Source organism: Pseudopodoces humilis, chromosome 13 (assembly GCF_049639895.1).
Source record: "Pseudopodoces humilis isolate 2021_Gansu_Grassland_sample_001 chromosome 13, ASM4963989v1, whole genome shotgun sequence".
NCBI classification, from domain to species: domain Eukaryota; kingdom Metazoa; phylum Chordata; class Aves; order Passeriformes; family Paridae; genus Pseudopodoces; species Pseudopodoces humilis.
The window spans coordinates 16271246-16286011 of NC_142212.1; the positions used below are offsets into that span (position 1 = coordinate 16271246).

Here is a 14766-nt window from a genome sequence, read left to right on the forward strand (position 1 = left end):
TTAAAGCTACTTGCTCTCTCTTGAGCAATACAAAAACCAAGTTTTTCCCAAGTTTGGGGCATTACATTTACAAACTGAAACAAAGCTGAGAAGGAGCTTTACAAGTTTGGAAGGCGGAGATTGGAAAGAGACCAGGAGATAGGTACCAAAAGGACAAGAACAAATGAAAATTGACAAGTGATAGTAGAGACTACCTTGGATTCAAGAGGTCCTGCACATTGCTGATAATACAAGACTATTAAACATGGGAAGGGGGAGCAGGGTGGGACTGGGATTTAGCTGCCAGGGGAAGGTTGCTAAGAGTTAACCACTCAGAGATTAACTCACCTGAAGGAAATCCTGCCAGGAGCTACAAAGCTGAGACTTTGGATCAAGCAGCCACAGGAAGGTGCATTTAGCACAGAGAAAGCCTTTGTTCTTTATACAATAAAGAACAATTTTTTTCACATATTCTCTGTGCCTTATAGCTTTAAAAAACAAAGAAAAAAGCCCCTAAAACAATTGGTCTCTTGTGGATGTATTTCACAAGAGTGTGACTTACCTGTAGCTGCTTTACAAGAAAGACAGCAGAAGAGGGGCAGAGATTGTAAAGAGGGAGGAGAAAAAACAATTCACAAAAATATTAAGGAAAACCTAAGTTGTGTATATACAGGTTTTACCCCTTCAAATCCAGCCCTGCCAGGGTGTGACACACTATTCACAGATCATACTAGGAGGAATTAGGAGTTTCTTAAACCCCTGGAAAAGAGGTGAGGCTCATCCTCCTGCCACAAAAACAGCGTGGAGAGAGAGACCTAAAATGGCATTTCAGTGCTCTCCAAGGTGGCTGCACTTAAGGATTGCAGTAAGGCAGAGGTGAATCACAGGGAATGAAAATCACAGTTCTCAAAGCAGAGCATCATCTAAATGCTGATCAGGTACAATACCCACTAGACATTGTTCTGAAATAGAGGCAGCTTGGAAGGTGTTCGTTGTACCAGAGCAGTCGTTCTGTCTGTGAGCGCTTTGTTAGCAATGGAAGTGCTGCACACATCTTACAGAGAGAGCTTTATTTCATTTCTGTTTCCTTAGCCTAAAAAATGAAGCTGTATACATAGAAACTGAATACATTTCTCATGGACAAGAGAGTAATAAAGTAGCACGTGTGTGAAAAGAAAGATAAGATAAAAGCACAGCATGTTCCTGCAGAATCTGGCAGCAGAAGGACAACGTGGAAGCAAAATAGTTTGCTGACAAACTAGAAAGACAAGGTTATTGATGCCTCTGAGAAAATACTCCCACAACAAACTGAAGCCTCAAATCCTCTTGGCAGACAGATGGCAGTGGGATTGTTTGATACCTGATGGAAACGCTTAGCACTGACTTTTCCCATGCCAGCCGTTTTCACCACACTTCTACAAGTGTGTATCACAAGCTTTGTTCCCAAAGAGCTGAATACACCACCTGGGTTCTGCAGAAAACATCTGCTGAAACAGTTGTAAGCAAAATTTGAATAGTCCTTATTCCAGGTTGTTTTCTTCAGGTCAGTCTGGTCTCTCACTCCAGCTGCTTTGGCAGCGGCACCTGGACAAGGACATGAAATATTAGGAGGAGGAAATTTCTCAGTCTTATTTACCAGGCCAGTTTAGCCTAATACAAACCCTCAGAAACTAAAAATATAACAGCTGGGAACTCCAAGGAGCTCTGGTTGGGAGCTCTCTTTTATTTGGAATTCCCCACTTGATGTTTGTAATGCTTAAGGTTCAGGAAATCAATATGAAAGCACTGAGTCCCACCACAGAGAGAACAAACACCCAGCTCAGCTCAAGCAGTAAAACTCCCTTTAAGAAATGAGACTGAGGGACTTTAGGCAAAAATGAGTTACCAAGATCCTGGAGGATGGGGAGAGTAACACCCTAATGCCCCAAATCCAAGAGGCTAAAAAAGAACCAACCCAAAAGATCCCAAACAATCCATCAAAACAAACCACCCCAAGCCCCCAATACACGTGTCTATCGTTTCATCTTTCTGTGAGCTGTGACAGCAATTGTTACCTGGCATATTTAGGATGCACCATGATCCCTCTACCTGTAACCCCACAGCTCTCGTGGATAAAATCCTCCTGGTCATTTTGGGGAGGATGGTGGGGGTTCAGTATCACCCCTGGCATGTGGCAGCACCCAGGTTTCTCAGCCATTGCTGTGCAAAACAAGGGCTGTGGCTGGCAGAGAACAAGTGCCATTGTCCTCCACCTTCCTGACAGCTGGGAAGGCAGCAGGTCCCACGGAAATGAAGCACCAACCTCCTGTCACCAGCACAATTTGTGAGCTTTCCACAAGCAGGTCTGGGATGTGGAACCAAAATGCAAACCCTAGAGTGGCCTAGAAAGGCCAGAAATGCCCTGAGGAGAGGCCTTGGCTGCAGCCAAGTTGGACTGGCCAAAGAAACTCAGAACCCCAAAACTTGCCTAGGGGACAGAATGTTCAGGGTAATCCTGGACCGGGATCTGAGGTCACTGCAGAACCTGCACCTGCCAAAATATCAGGACAAACTACCCTGTTTGGAACTAGTGAAAGACTAATTATTTCCTTGTAGGTATAAATGAAAGCAAAATTAGGCCCACTATATTAAAATGTCAATATTGAAAGAGAAAGTAGTTACAAAATACTACTTAACTATTTTTAATTACAAGGGATTTTCTGTCCTCGGGCCTTGGCAGCACAATCAGGCATCAAACTACAAATACATCAGCCAGCTTTTAGGATTTCCTGAATCAATGCAAGGCAATATAACAGGTCAGAAGAGCAAGAGGTTAAATCTGGTGGCCAGCATTTTGAGAAGCAGCCCATGATTTTGGTACCCAAAAAACTGAGAGCATACCCAAGAGGCAGTTTTTAGTTTTGGACTGGCACTCTCAAAGTCAGGGTGATGTTGAGCTCACTTGAGCTGACCACTGAGCCAATTTTCAGTGGCAAAACAAATATAAAATCCCCTATAGTACCAGTACTTTCTTCCCATAACCTTGTTCCATCTTCACTGCTGGTGGATCTAATTTCTTTTTTCCTGTTAGCACTAGAATTTTGCAATGGATCTACATAAGGACAAAGGAGAGAATGAGCAGCAAAGGATCACTAAAATACACTCCTTGTTCCTGGGTGAGGCAGGTAGGAGCAGGGCTGCAGATCATGAATCCAGGCTGGATTTCAGTGCCAAGTGCTCCCTTATGTAAAGTGAGAGCTAAGGAAAAAAACAGCTATTGAAGAGAGAAGCATGGGGCTTATGGGGGACTAATGTGAAAAATTATACCTTGTACTCCTGAAACAACCACTTTATAATAGCAGGTGCCTGTTGTAAGTAACACACCATTACGAGTGCAGTAAGGTTGAGTTTCTGTGGGTTTGTTCACCTCCTGAGTGAATTTCCTTTCTTTTACCTTGTGGATGCAGACAGGGATGGACAAGGCTGCAGCTTTGGTGCTTGTGGTGAGTTCCCTGCGCAAACCAAACCTCAGTGCAGCTGGAAAACAACCACCTGCACACCCTCACAAAAGGGTGACAATGCCACGTGCAGGCACATTTCCCAGCCCTGCCAATGCCCAGCATTTCCAGCCAGAGCTCAGAGCACAGCAGGTGACTGATGGAGTCTGAGACACAGAGTGTGTGCCCTTGTCTCTGATGCCTACTCTGAGATCCAAGAGAACACTGAATTTCATATAGCATGAAAATTATGGGCATGTTTTCGTGGTGATACATGAAAACAACTGTTAAAGTTAGATAGAAAAGCTAAAAGTGTAAGTGTTAGAGAGTTTTCTTAAGTCACTGAGTGAAAAAGTTAAACTAGTTTAGACAGCAGAAGACAAGATGGAGGATTTAGGGTGTTGTCTCTTTTCCTTCTTCTTTCTTCTTCATTTTCTTCTTCTAGAGGTTTTTGGGTAGTACTAGGTGATTGGATAGAAAATGCTGCAGTGCAGCACAGGGGTGTTGGGTCATTGGGTCATTAAGAAAAATAATATACGTGTCTATTGTTAATTGGATAAGAATAAGTATAAAGATAAAAAGGCTGCACAGTTCGGGCCATTTTGTGCCATCAGAGCCAAAATGTTCTGGGTTGAAGTGAATTAAACTTGTGCAGAAAGTCTGGAAAGACCTGCCGAGTTTTGTGATAACATCCTAATAAACACGAGAAACAAGATCCTAACGAGCTTTGGAGTTTTCTTCCTGACCCGGAGAACTGAGATAAACAGAACTCCCCATGAGGGAGTATTCCAAAGGAGCTCGGCCCAGAGGAGACTGAGAAATCCACATGTGAGAAGAAATACAGCAGAATCAAGAGAGAAAAAGAGATTAAAAGGTTATAAGTGACTGCCATTCCCTGCCCTCAGCGCCACCACTCTGCACTCACCGGCTTGAGATAAGCGACATTGCTCTGGCGGATGTCGTTGAGGAGCTGATCTCTCGGGGTTATTTCCACCAGGGGAGGGGGTCTTCTCCTGGGAATTGGTTTAAGTGTTTTGATGACGTCTTTGAGGTTGGTTTTCTCAGCGGGCTCCACGTACTCTGGCACGGGGGGTTTGCGCTGAGTCTTCTTCAGCTTGACCACTTTGAAGCTGATGGGTTTCTCTCTGCACGGCTGCTCAGGTGCTGGCGGCCTCGTGTTCTCCTGCCTTTTGCTCAGTGACACAGCTGCAGGGACTGGGGGTTTGGGGGCTTGAGGGGGCTCCTGCATCCTCAGCTGGGGCAGCGGTCCCCCCAGCATTTCCCACATCCCGGGGGGCAACCCAAGTCCATTTTCCAGCATCGCTATCAACTCTTTCTGCTCTCTCATTTGCTGCTGCCTTTGCCCCTCCTGCCTCTTTTGCCTCTGCTTATCCAGGTTCCTGCTGAGCAGGTTGGTCACCACCATCCTGGGCCCCGGCAGCTCGAAGTGATAGCCCATTTTCAGGAGGGTGGTGTTGGCTTTCAGCAGCCTGGCGATCTCCATCTCTGCCTGGTGGCCCAGCAGGCCCCTCTGGTTGTGGAAGCGGAGCTCCGTCAGCGTCTCGTTGTACTGCAGGCAACGCATGATGGCGACGATGCCCTTGCCAGAGATGAAGTTGGAATCAATGTTCAGGGTGGTGATGCTCCTGTTCTCCCTCAGCATGTTGGCCAGCGCGAATGCCACGTTGTCGTCGGCCCCCACATTGGCCAAGCTGAACGTTTTTATGTTCTTGTTCTTCTTCATGGCGTTGACAAAATCTATCAGCATTTCCTTGGGGACGTTTTCTATGTTGTTTAGGTTGAGCTCCTTCACGTCTGGGTTGTTTTTTCGGACTTTCTCCAAACTGTCTTCTAAATTTGTTTGATTTCCTGAAGGCCTGGCACTCAGCTTCATGAAGCTGGTATCCAGCGCTAACTTCTGGGGGATGTTCAATTTTGATATTTTCTTTTCATTTTCCTTAGGCTTTTCTTTGATTTCTCCAGGTTCTGCACCTGGCTTCTGACTTATCTGGTTGATGTGACTGTTCTCATTGGTGTAATTCTCCTTTGTTTCCAATTCGGTCTCATTTTCTTCTTCTTCTTCTTCTTCCTCCTCTTCATCATCTTCCTCCTCCGCTTCTTCTTTCTCATCCTCCTCCACCACTCTCTCCTTATCACTTCCATCTTTCTTTGTCTCCCCAGGCTGTGTTCTTGACTCGGACACGTGCTCATTTTGGTAATGTCTCTCTTTTCCCTCTGTTCCTGGCATCCTCCCACCAGCGACCTCGCCACTGCTTCTGGCCTCTCCTTCCATCTCCTCCACAGCACTTTTCTGAGGAAGACAAAACCTCACAGCTGAAATAATTGCAAAACATCTTTGTTAAAATAACTTTCTGCTCAAATAAACAGGCAGCAGCTGGATTTAGATCCCTCTATTCCCATACAATAGAGAATAATCCTTAAAATTGTCACTGCTGTTAGTTCAGGCTGTACCAGCTTGCTTGGGAACACAGGAACGATTTGTTCCTAAAGAGGCTGCAAACCAGTTTCTCGTCTTTGCCTCCTAACTCAAGTCCTGACAATTAAATCCTGAGCACATTTAATGATATGTTAAGATGGTCTTTGAACCCTTCTGGGGGTTAAAAAGCCTCTGATCCAAAGTCTCTTTCTGGATTTAGTGTAATCTTTATAATTTCTTTGACAAGAGAGAAAGTTTCCTTCGTATGCCACAAAGCACAGGACATCAGTGTGAACCCCTGATGGTTTGCTCAGCCCAAGGAGGAGTGAAGAGGGCACATTGTGACCACTGTGGAATCATCCAGCACAAGGGACAGCAAGGCTGCCTGCTCTGGCAGTCCCAGAGCATCACACCTAATTCAGCACCTCACTGAAGATAAAATATTAGCTCAGTTTGGAGTCCAGAAATACGAAACCATCCCCTGCACAAAGCAGGTGCAGGGCAGTGAGGCCTCTACAATCCAAATAAATAAGTTGCAAATGTCTACCAATTCCAGAGACATTCCTAGATGAGATTTTTCTTTGTCAAGCATCTTTTTGCAAAAGGTTTCTCCATCACAGAGAAATTCTAATGAAGCACTAATAAAATCTCTAGCACTAATAAAAAGCACTAATAAAAAGCTATTTCCCTGAGATTTACACTACTTCAGGCAGAACAGTGGCATGGCTTGTGCTACACCCAAATTCAGAGAAAATGGTCCCAGTCACTTCTGCCCTTGGGGCTGTGGCTCCCCTTTGCTGTGGTGGTGTATGGGTTTGGTACGGGCACTGCTTGACCAGCTCCACACCCAGATTTCAGATTTAACCTCAGAAGTGTTTAAAAATTTGTTTCATTGAGCATAAGAGTGTTGCAGGAGGAGAAAAACAGATTTCCCCTGTTCTCCAAAGGTAGCCCATGAAGCCTGCCCTGGGAAGTCTGGGATGTGCCACACTGGTGTGTATTAGCAAACCACCAATATTTAAAACAAAAATAAAATAAATTGGTTACCTCAAATTCATTTCTAGTGATCTTCACATTCAAGTATGGATGTGCTGCATCTGGCCAAGTTTCAATTCTATTAACCTATTTTTAAGTGTAGCCCTCATCCTGAAAGATATCTAAGTATGACCTTAACTTTATTTCAAAGTCATGGGGATAGTCAAATAAATTTAAGCACTGTATTGAGTAGGGTTGAACTACTTCACAGAGTTTGCATGCTTGGTTGTTAGCAAATGTTTCACCCTGCTACAATACAGTGGTTTAGGATTTTTCTCCAGTATGTAATTAATTTCTGTGAATTAATAATTTAATTTGTATGATTAATATAATGTTCCATGGAAAAGCAACATGATGTTCCTCCATATGCAAACTCAAACAAATTAGTTACATCCTCCAAAACTGATCTTGTGACAGTTTCTCAGTGATTTGCTTTACTCAAATCAGAATTAGGATTTTTTTCTATTAAAAAGCTTAAGTAAATATTTGGGAAAAGCAATTAAAAAATTACTGACCCTGATATCAGTCCAAGCTGGATTCTATCACTGATGAGGCTTTTAGGATTAGTCTAAATTTGTTTGTACTCTACCTTACGTAAGGGACAGAAGCAGAGGCAGGTTAAGGTATTAAAGCTATAAAACAGATCCCACTGCTGATGCATAATAAATATTTGTGATTTTTTGCACGTTACCTCAGAGGGCAAGAGGGTGACAGGAACTCTCTCATCCTCTAGCATGCGTCTGGATGCCTTCTGCCAGTACAGGTAGTCAACCAGGGACCTGTGGTCGAAGCTCCCCGTGGGGGGTTTCTCTGTCTGATCCCTCTGTATCATCCCAGTCGGGACTTGAGGGTCTGGGGCCATGACTTCCATCTCACTCTGCAGCTCCTTTAGCTCCTCAGGGGACAGGTTAGCCAGGATTTCATCTTCATCAATGTCCTCAGGACACACGTCTTCGTCAGAGTTTTGGCCCAGTTCAGACATGTTCATTCTTCCCTCCTTCCTCTAATAAGTTTTAAACCTAAAGAGAAAGATAAATTTCAAAGGATTTTCTTTTTTCCCCCCCTCACTAGCAGTAGCTGATCCAGTTAAATCGACAAGTTCATGTTTTGGTCATGAGCTGTGGCAGCTCCCGGGCTCAGTGCGGGAGACAGCCCGTGCAGCTAAGTCTATATTAAGCTGCACTTGGCTGGATAAAGAGAATTTATGGCGATGCTCCATTTTCAGCAACCTGTCAGCTGTGCAAACCCTTCTGACATTTCAGTGCAGCTGGTGTTTCCCCCACTAAGGGAGGCAGAAGACAGACACGTTCCAGAGGATTCCCAGGACCCTGCACGGCTCAGGGCTTCACCCCGCGCTGGAATCGCCAGGGCAGGATGAAGGGACATGAGTGGTACCTGTGAGATGTGCAGGTGAAATCCGGCCTCTGGAAAGAATCAGAAAGGTCTCTGTATCCGTAACATCTCCCATCTATCCCAAAAGGGCCAAAAACCACAGGTCCTGCACTGCCTTTGGCCAGGTCTAAGCCCTGGCTGACCATCACAGGGGGTTTTGGTGAGAGTGCAGCCACCCTCCATTGGTGACATCTCCCAAGCCTCACATCCTGGTTATGGGAAAGTCCTCCAAGATGGAAAAGGGCAGTAGAGCTGGTACAATATGCACCTTGAGGTCCATGCAAGGCACCAGCCCTTTGAAGCAGCCTGAGTGCTCCTGGGGAAGCATTTCCCGTGGCACATCCCTGCTCCCATCCAGGCAATGCCAGTGCCTGCTTCTTGACTGGCCTGTCCCTGTCACGAACATCATTTGCACTATCAGCTCTTCTTGGCTGACAGTTCATCTCAGCCTCATCCTCCTCCTAATTTTTACCTTTTTTTTTTTTTTTCAGAATTAATAAGCAACTACAAAGATTTAATTTTTTGCATTTGTAGATCTCATGTAACTCCCTAGACTTTTTTTGTTAGGTGTCCATTTCATCTAAGTGCCTCCTTTCTTCAGAATATTTTATAAACTACTAAATTCACAGGGCAAACCAGAAAGCCTCACCATGTGCATGGTTTCTGTGTGACAGCAGAGTAGCAAGGGTGGGTCATTTTGCTACTCACAGTTTGGGCCCTTCATTGGATCAGGAAGATTTCCTCTCATAATTTCAGATTTTCTCTTGCAGGGGTATCAAATCAAATCCTCACCTTGCAAAGGCAAATGCAGCTTCCACAGGAGCAAAACCATGGGGGAGAGGCTGTGAAACCATGCCCTGCCAATTTTTAAGCCATATTTCTCATCACAGTCTCAACCACGCTCTGCTGGAGTCTGCCAGCAGCAAAATAGGCTCTGCATGATGATGGTGTCTCTTTGCTGTGTTTTGTAACATGAAACATGGAGTTCTAAGCCCTGTTAACCTCTATTAAAAGTCCATTATCCAAAGGTACTCATTTGCTTCATGCTGTTACACAGCAGGGAAGAGGGCAAAAATTTAAGAACAGAATAAGTGGTAAAAGAAAAGATAATAAAAACCAAGCCAAGAACGCAATGGCTCCATTTCCCCCTTTGGTATTTCAGGGATGTCCTTATCCTTGTTTTATATTATGCAGTAGCAAGCACAACAGCAGAACCACACATCAATCTATCTGCTCCAGCAGCTCCAACCCCCACTGATTGCTGCCCATAATAGAGCCCATAAATGGTTTCCTGATGTTATCAAATAAATCAGTGCTCTTCAGTAGCCGGTATGCTACTCTCCCAAACAATGCAGTTTGGGCCACAGAAGCTGTCTATTCAGTGCTTACTTCTCACTTGCTAATTTCTTGACTGTAAATAAGGCCCCATGTCACCTTCTTGGGTTTCCATGATCTTCAGCCAGGCCATCTTGGGTCATGGTCTTGTCAGATCATCTAAGTTAAGCAGGGTCAAACCCATGAAGTCCTCTTGAGAAGGAAAACAGGGGTACTGAGAACACTATCAGGTGTTTGAAAACCACTTTTTCTCTTAAGCAGAAATATATCACTTGTCAGTACCATGATTAGGAAACACTATACTGGGAATGGTGCCTTCCCCATCAGATGCAGAGCAAGGGGCTGCCTGGTGACACCTCTCCTGGTGACACAGGTGCTAATCCCACAGATTTCAGAGGTGGATATCATATTTTGCCTACTTTAGGTCTCCTCCATAAATTATGTTTCCAGGATGTACTTCATTTCCTAACACACTGCTTAGTGTTCTGGTGTTCTGGTAACAGCACATTAGAACAACAAACAACACCCTTGAGGCGAGGACACACTCACAGTGGGTCTAAAACACTTTTCCCAGTCTAAACTGCCATCTCCTTCCCAAGAACATTTGTTGGTGTTCCCCTCAGAGCTTTCCAAAATAATCACACATTTCTCAGCCTTCATTAAGACAGGAAAGATGCTTCCACAGGTGACACTTGCTGTTTCCACACCGATTTGACACCTGTTCAGGAATCCCTGGACTGAGAAGCTGCTGCTGCTGTCCTGTTACCAGAGCTGTGCTGTGCCAGAACTGCACCCAAAGCCCCAGCAGAAGACAAGAGGCACCTGCAGCAAACACAGAGCAATTCCTACAGGTAGTAGCAGCTCAAAATCCACACTAAGCAGGTACCCAACAAGCATTAAACAAAAGCACTTTAGGAGCACACTGACAGAAGAAGAGGCCTGCCCTTGCTAATGAACCATTCTGACTCTCTGCTCACTGTTTGTAAGGCAGGTACTCACATATGGGTGAACTCTGGAATGAAACCCAGCAGCCTCTCCTGCAGGATTGCTTCACTTCATTGATCTTTTTCTCATTTACACATTCTCTTCAAAAATTCCAACCCGTCCCTCTTGAAAGACAAAAGGCTGACAAGTTCTTAACTTCAGTATCAGGAAGGCCTGAGCCCTGTGCCATCACTTGACACAAGGCAGCCCATGAACCCATGTTTTGAGTGCCTAAAACTGTTCTATTTTTAAGGTAATTGACACACATAAAGGGACACATGCTGTGGCAAATATTGGAGAGCAATTTTTATAATGTTGGCTTTTTTTTTTTTCTTTTTGCTTATAAATCTCTCCTATTCATTTCCCTCTATTACCAATCCATGGCATTTCCAAGTGCAACTGGAAGCAGTCAGGGAATGTGCCCATGAAACATAACCTGGCATTACTTTTAAGAAACTCGCAGGCTGATGGGAGAATCTAAAATTGACAATCAGGAGCATACACCAAGCATGTCCAGCAATGCAGTGTAACCCAATACAGGGATTATAAAGGGTCAGATGATGGGATCTTAACAATAACAACCACTGAGGAACGGGAGTAGTCATAGAGAGACACCCTGTGGGAAAAACACTGAGGGGAAAAATCTCCACATCTTCCAAAAAAATAACTTGGTGATTTATTTGTTTTTTTAGTTTCCATTTTTAGAGAAGTCTGAGAGCAGCTACAGTACCTATGCAGTAGGAAGCAACCTCTGTCATCATCCACCTTCTTGATTACAGGGAAAAGGAAACGTTAACAAGTGTAGGGAGAAAAGGGGAGCATGGAGAAGACTTTGGTCATGACAGAAATCAAGGACAGAACATTTCAGCCTAGGGCAGGGCACTGACCATCCACAGTGGCCTGTCCAAAGCAATCCTGTAGGGAAATGCATTGGCAAATCAGATGAGCATGCCTTGGTTTTTATCAAAAAGGGTTAAATAATCAGCAGATGGATTTCTAAACAATTTCAACTGTTTTAAACCATTTTTTAAAATATCAAAACCCCCAGGATTTTGGGGTAGGAGACAGCCCCACATACAAACGTTGACACTGAGATTTTGCTAGTGGGGGTCTGGAGATGACACACAAAAGCAACTGAGCTGCTCCTGGCAGTCTGGGCTGACCCAGGACAAATCTTTGCCCCATTCAGAGCCAAAACCTGTTCCAAATCTGACCCCCAAAGACTGACTTTCTGTGCTTGCTTGCCACTGAACAACACTACACCTGCCCTGCCACCTCCCAGCTCTTTTTTTTACTGACCACTTTCTAACACTGCTGGAGCAGCACCCCAAGCACAGCCAGGGCTGCTGCTCTGCACTATGTTCAGCTACACAGAGCAGTTCTGTGGCTACAGGAGGGAGTTTCTGCTCCCAGATACCATTTATAGCACAAACATGGGCAAAATGCTGAAACACTCAGCACTAGTTTCTGCTAACTTAGTATTTTCCTTTCCCAGCTTGCTATTTATGTGACCTTGGTGAAGCACTTCTAAATACCTGAATGTTTTCATCCCTGGGTGATGTTTTTTTCCCCTCTTCTTCCCAAAGCACAGTGCTAACAGCTGCCAAAAGGAGTAGAAAACCAGCCTGTGGTTAATAAAAACAGGTCTGTGAGAGACCATGTGTAATTTTGTTATTTTACAGGGAGCAGGTAACTCATGATGTTTGTTACCTGACCATGACTTCAGGGACTGAGCTATGGCTCTAGCTGGGACTTTTCACCTATGGGCAAACCCAAAAAGTGCCCAGAGCTGCCTCAGTGTGGCTTCACCTGCTCTGGGAGAGAGCTGAGGCTGGTTATGGCCACCAAAAGGGGACACTAAGCCTTGCACCAGGGACAGAGACTCTGGGGCAGCTCTGGCTCCTGTCTGATGGGCACAGCTCACCCAGACAAGGCAAACATGGTGCTGAATCTCACACTACCCATGGGCATTGCACAGGGCATTTACCCAAATGTTCACTCCCATTAACAGAGGGCTCGTTACTCCAAATCTGTGTGCAGAACAGGCTCAGAGATTCAATACTTGCATCAGAAATGCAAGCTCAGACCTTGAGAAAAGACATTAATCTCCCTGAAAACTGTGTAAGAACACATCTGTGACAGCGTGTGCAATTCAGCAATTATTCAGTGCTAACTCTGCCTTTATTCTTACAATTTATCTGTGCTTCTTCTGGGTTTGCAGAGCAGAACCCCTGGAGTAACTGCTAAAACTAGTGGCTAGAATTAAATGTTAAAATGTACCCTCTCTTTTCAAGCCAAATCTATTGTTTCACCTGCAGTGTTGCATGGCAGCACCACTAAATCAGAATTTCATCAATTTCAAGGGTTCTTCAAGAAGCAACATCAAAACCTCTGCAAGGTGCAATCACCTCCACATTTATATGAAACACCAAATTCAGCACAAGCAGATGAGATGAGAAACAGAGTTATCCTAAGGAAACAATGTCACCCTCCACATTGAAATAGGCTCTTCTTTCTTTTACAGCATCCAAACCTATCACAGCCCCACACCTCATATCCTCCTAAATGTGCCCACAGGCAGTGATGCTGCAAAGGCCACATGGCCACCTCCTTCTGTACACATGGGGCACGTCCTTCCCTAACCTCAGGCTGGCAACAGGTGGAAGGATTTCTTCTAGAGTTACTCCAGCTGAGCCCTGGCTGGCTGCAAACTCTTCTCCATCTGCAGCTCTTTGATGGCACTCTAATGATTAAATATAAATTGAGACTGGTTCCTGCTGTGCTGGAATGGGGCAGGAGATGTCCTGGGAGGCAGAGCACATCCTTCTGCAGCCAAGGACTTGCTGAAGGATTTATGGTGATTCCCTTCATCATGAGGGACAGACAGGGAAAACCAAGTTGGATGGATGGCAAGGAGCTGCTTCTTGTTAAAAGTATTGCTTCTCTGTCATTAAGGCCCTGACCTTTGTGACATGTGTCCTCCTGGGCTCCCAGCACTGATCACAACTGCCACTGTCCCTTCCTCCAAGGGGGAATGTCACCTCAGGCTTCATTTGCTCCATCAGAGTGTGGGGGAAAAAACTGATGATAAATCCTTCCCTGGGAGAGATTTCACTGCTTGTGTGAGGTCCTGCTGTAGCTGAGACTGTCAGTTTTATACCTTAGAAATTTATTAGATATGATAGAAAAGTACAAAGAAGATGGAAGAATAGTATAGAATGCAGACATCTTCCCAGGAGTTGTGTGAATGTATCCAGACAGTGCCAGGCAAATGCAGGGAGCCTCTGCCCAGGCTCAGGAGCAGCTCTCCTGCAACAATCCCAAAGCCCAGAAGATGGAGCAAACCTTCAGTCTTTATAAGATTTCCTACACGCATTTAGGGACGAGCTGGGTCACGGTGGAGGCTTCTCACCCACCCAGGGGCTGCAAACATTGCTGCTGCATTCTTCACACTTCAGCTGAGCAAGTCCAAAATCATAAATGAGAAGTCAGCAGAAACTTGCAAGAGTCACGTGTTGATGTCACCTTGGCCAAAATATTTCACATAAGTGTAGCCACAGGAATTTTAAAGATTAGGGATCTTAAAAGATTTTCCTGTGTTGGGGAAGGGGCTCCTGGTCTGAGCCTCATCCCTCCTGGGCCCTGCACTGGAGGAATGTCCACACCAGCCTCCCAGAGGGCTCGTGGCAACTCCCATCAGTGTCTGTCCTCCCATATCTCAGAGTGTTTTCAAATACTGTTCAAAACAGCAGAGAAAAAGCAGACAGCAATTAAAAATATCAGGCATGGCTTATTTTAGCTCAGTGCCCAAATTCCTTTTTAAGGATTCCTGGCAAGGACTGGGTCTTCTTTTTTAACTAAAAGCACTCAGAAACATTCCACTACAAACAGATTTAAGTGGGGTTTCATTTCCCCTCCACGCTCCCATCAGCAACATCTACCTTCTGTAGAGAGACACGTTTGTAAAATCACACCCTGTTGGTCTGGTGTTTCGCCTTGCTCACCTCTTGGCTTTGTTCTGATATTACCAAATACGAATTTATAATTAATATTTCTTCATACTGGAAGGGTCAGGAAGGATTTCAGAGGAGCACAGGAGGCAGGAAGGCTCCTCTCTTCAACTCTGCT

The 14766-nt window shown here is 44.9% G+C and overlaps 1 protein-coding gene across 1 annotated transcript; it reads right to left on the minus strand.

Moving 5' to 3' along the window:
- Positions 1-1032: 1032 nt before the first annotated feature.
- On the minus strand, positions 1033-8067 carry LMOD3 (leiomodin 3). The gene is made up of 3 exons (XM_005521999.3): positions 7619-8067; positions 4381-5766; positions 1033-1563 (listed from the first exon to the last, which is right to left on the minus strand). Exons 1-3 carry the CDS (start codon positions 7913-7915, stop codon positions 1537-1539), a joined length of 1710 nt encoding a protein of 569 aa, XP_005522056.2. The 5' UTR covers positions 7916-8067; the 3' UTR covers positions 1033-1536.
- Between the last annotated feature and the right edge of the window lie 6699 nt (positions 8068-14766).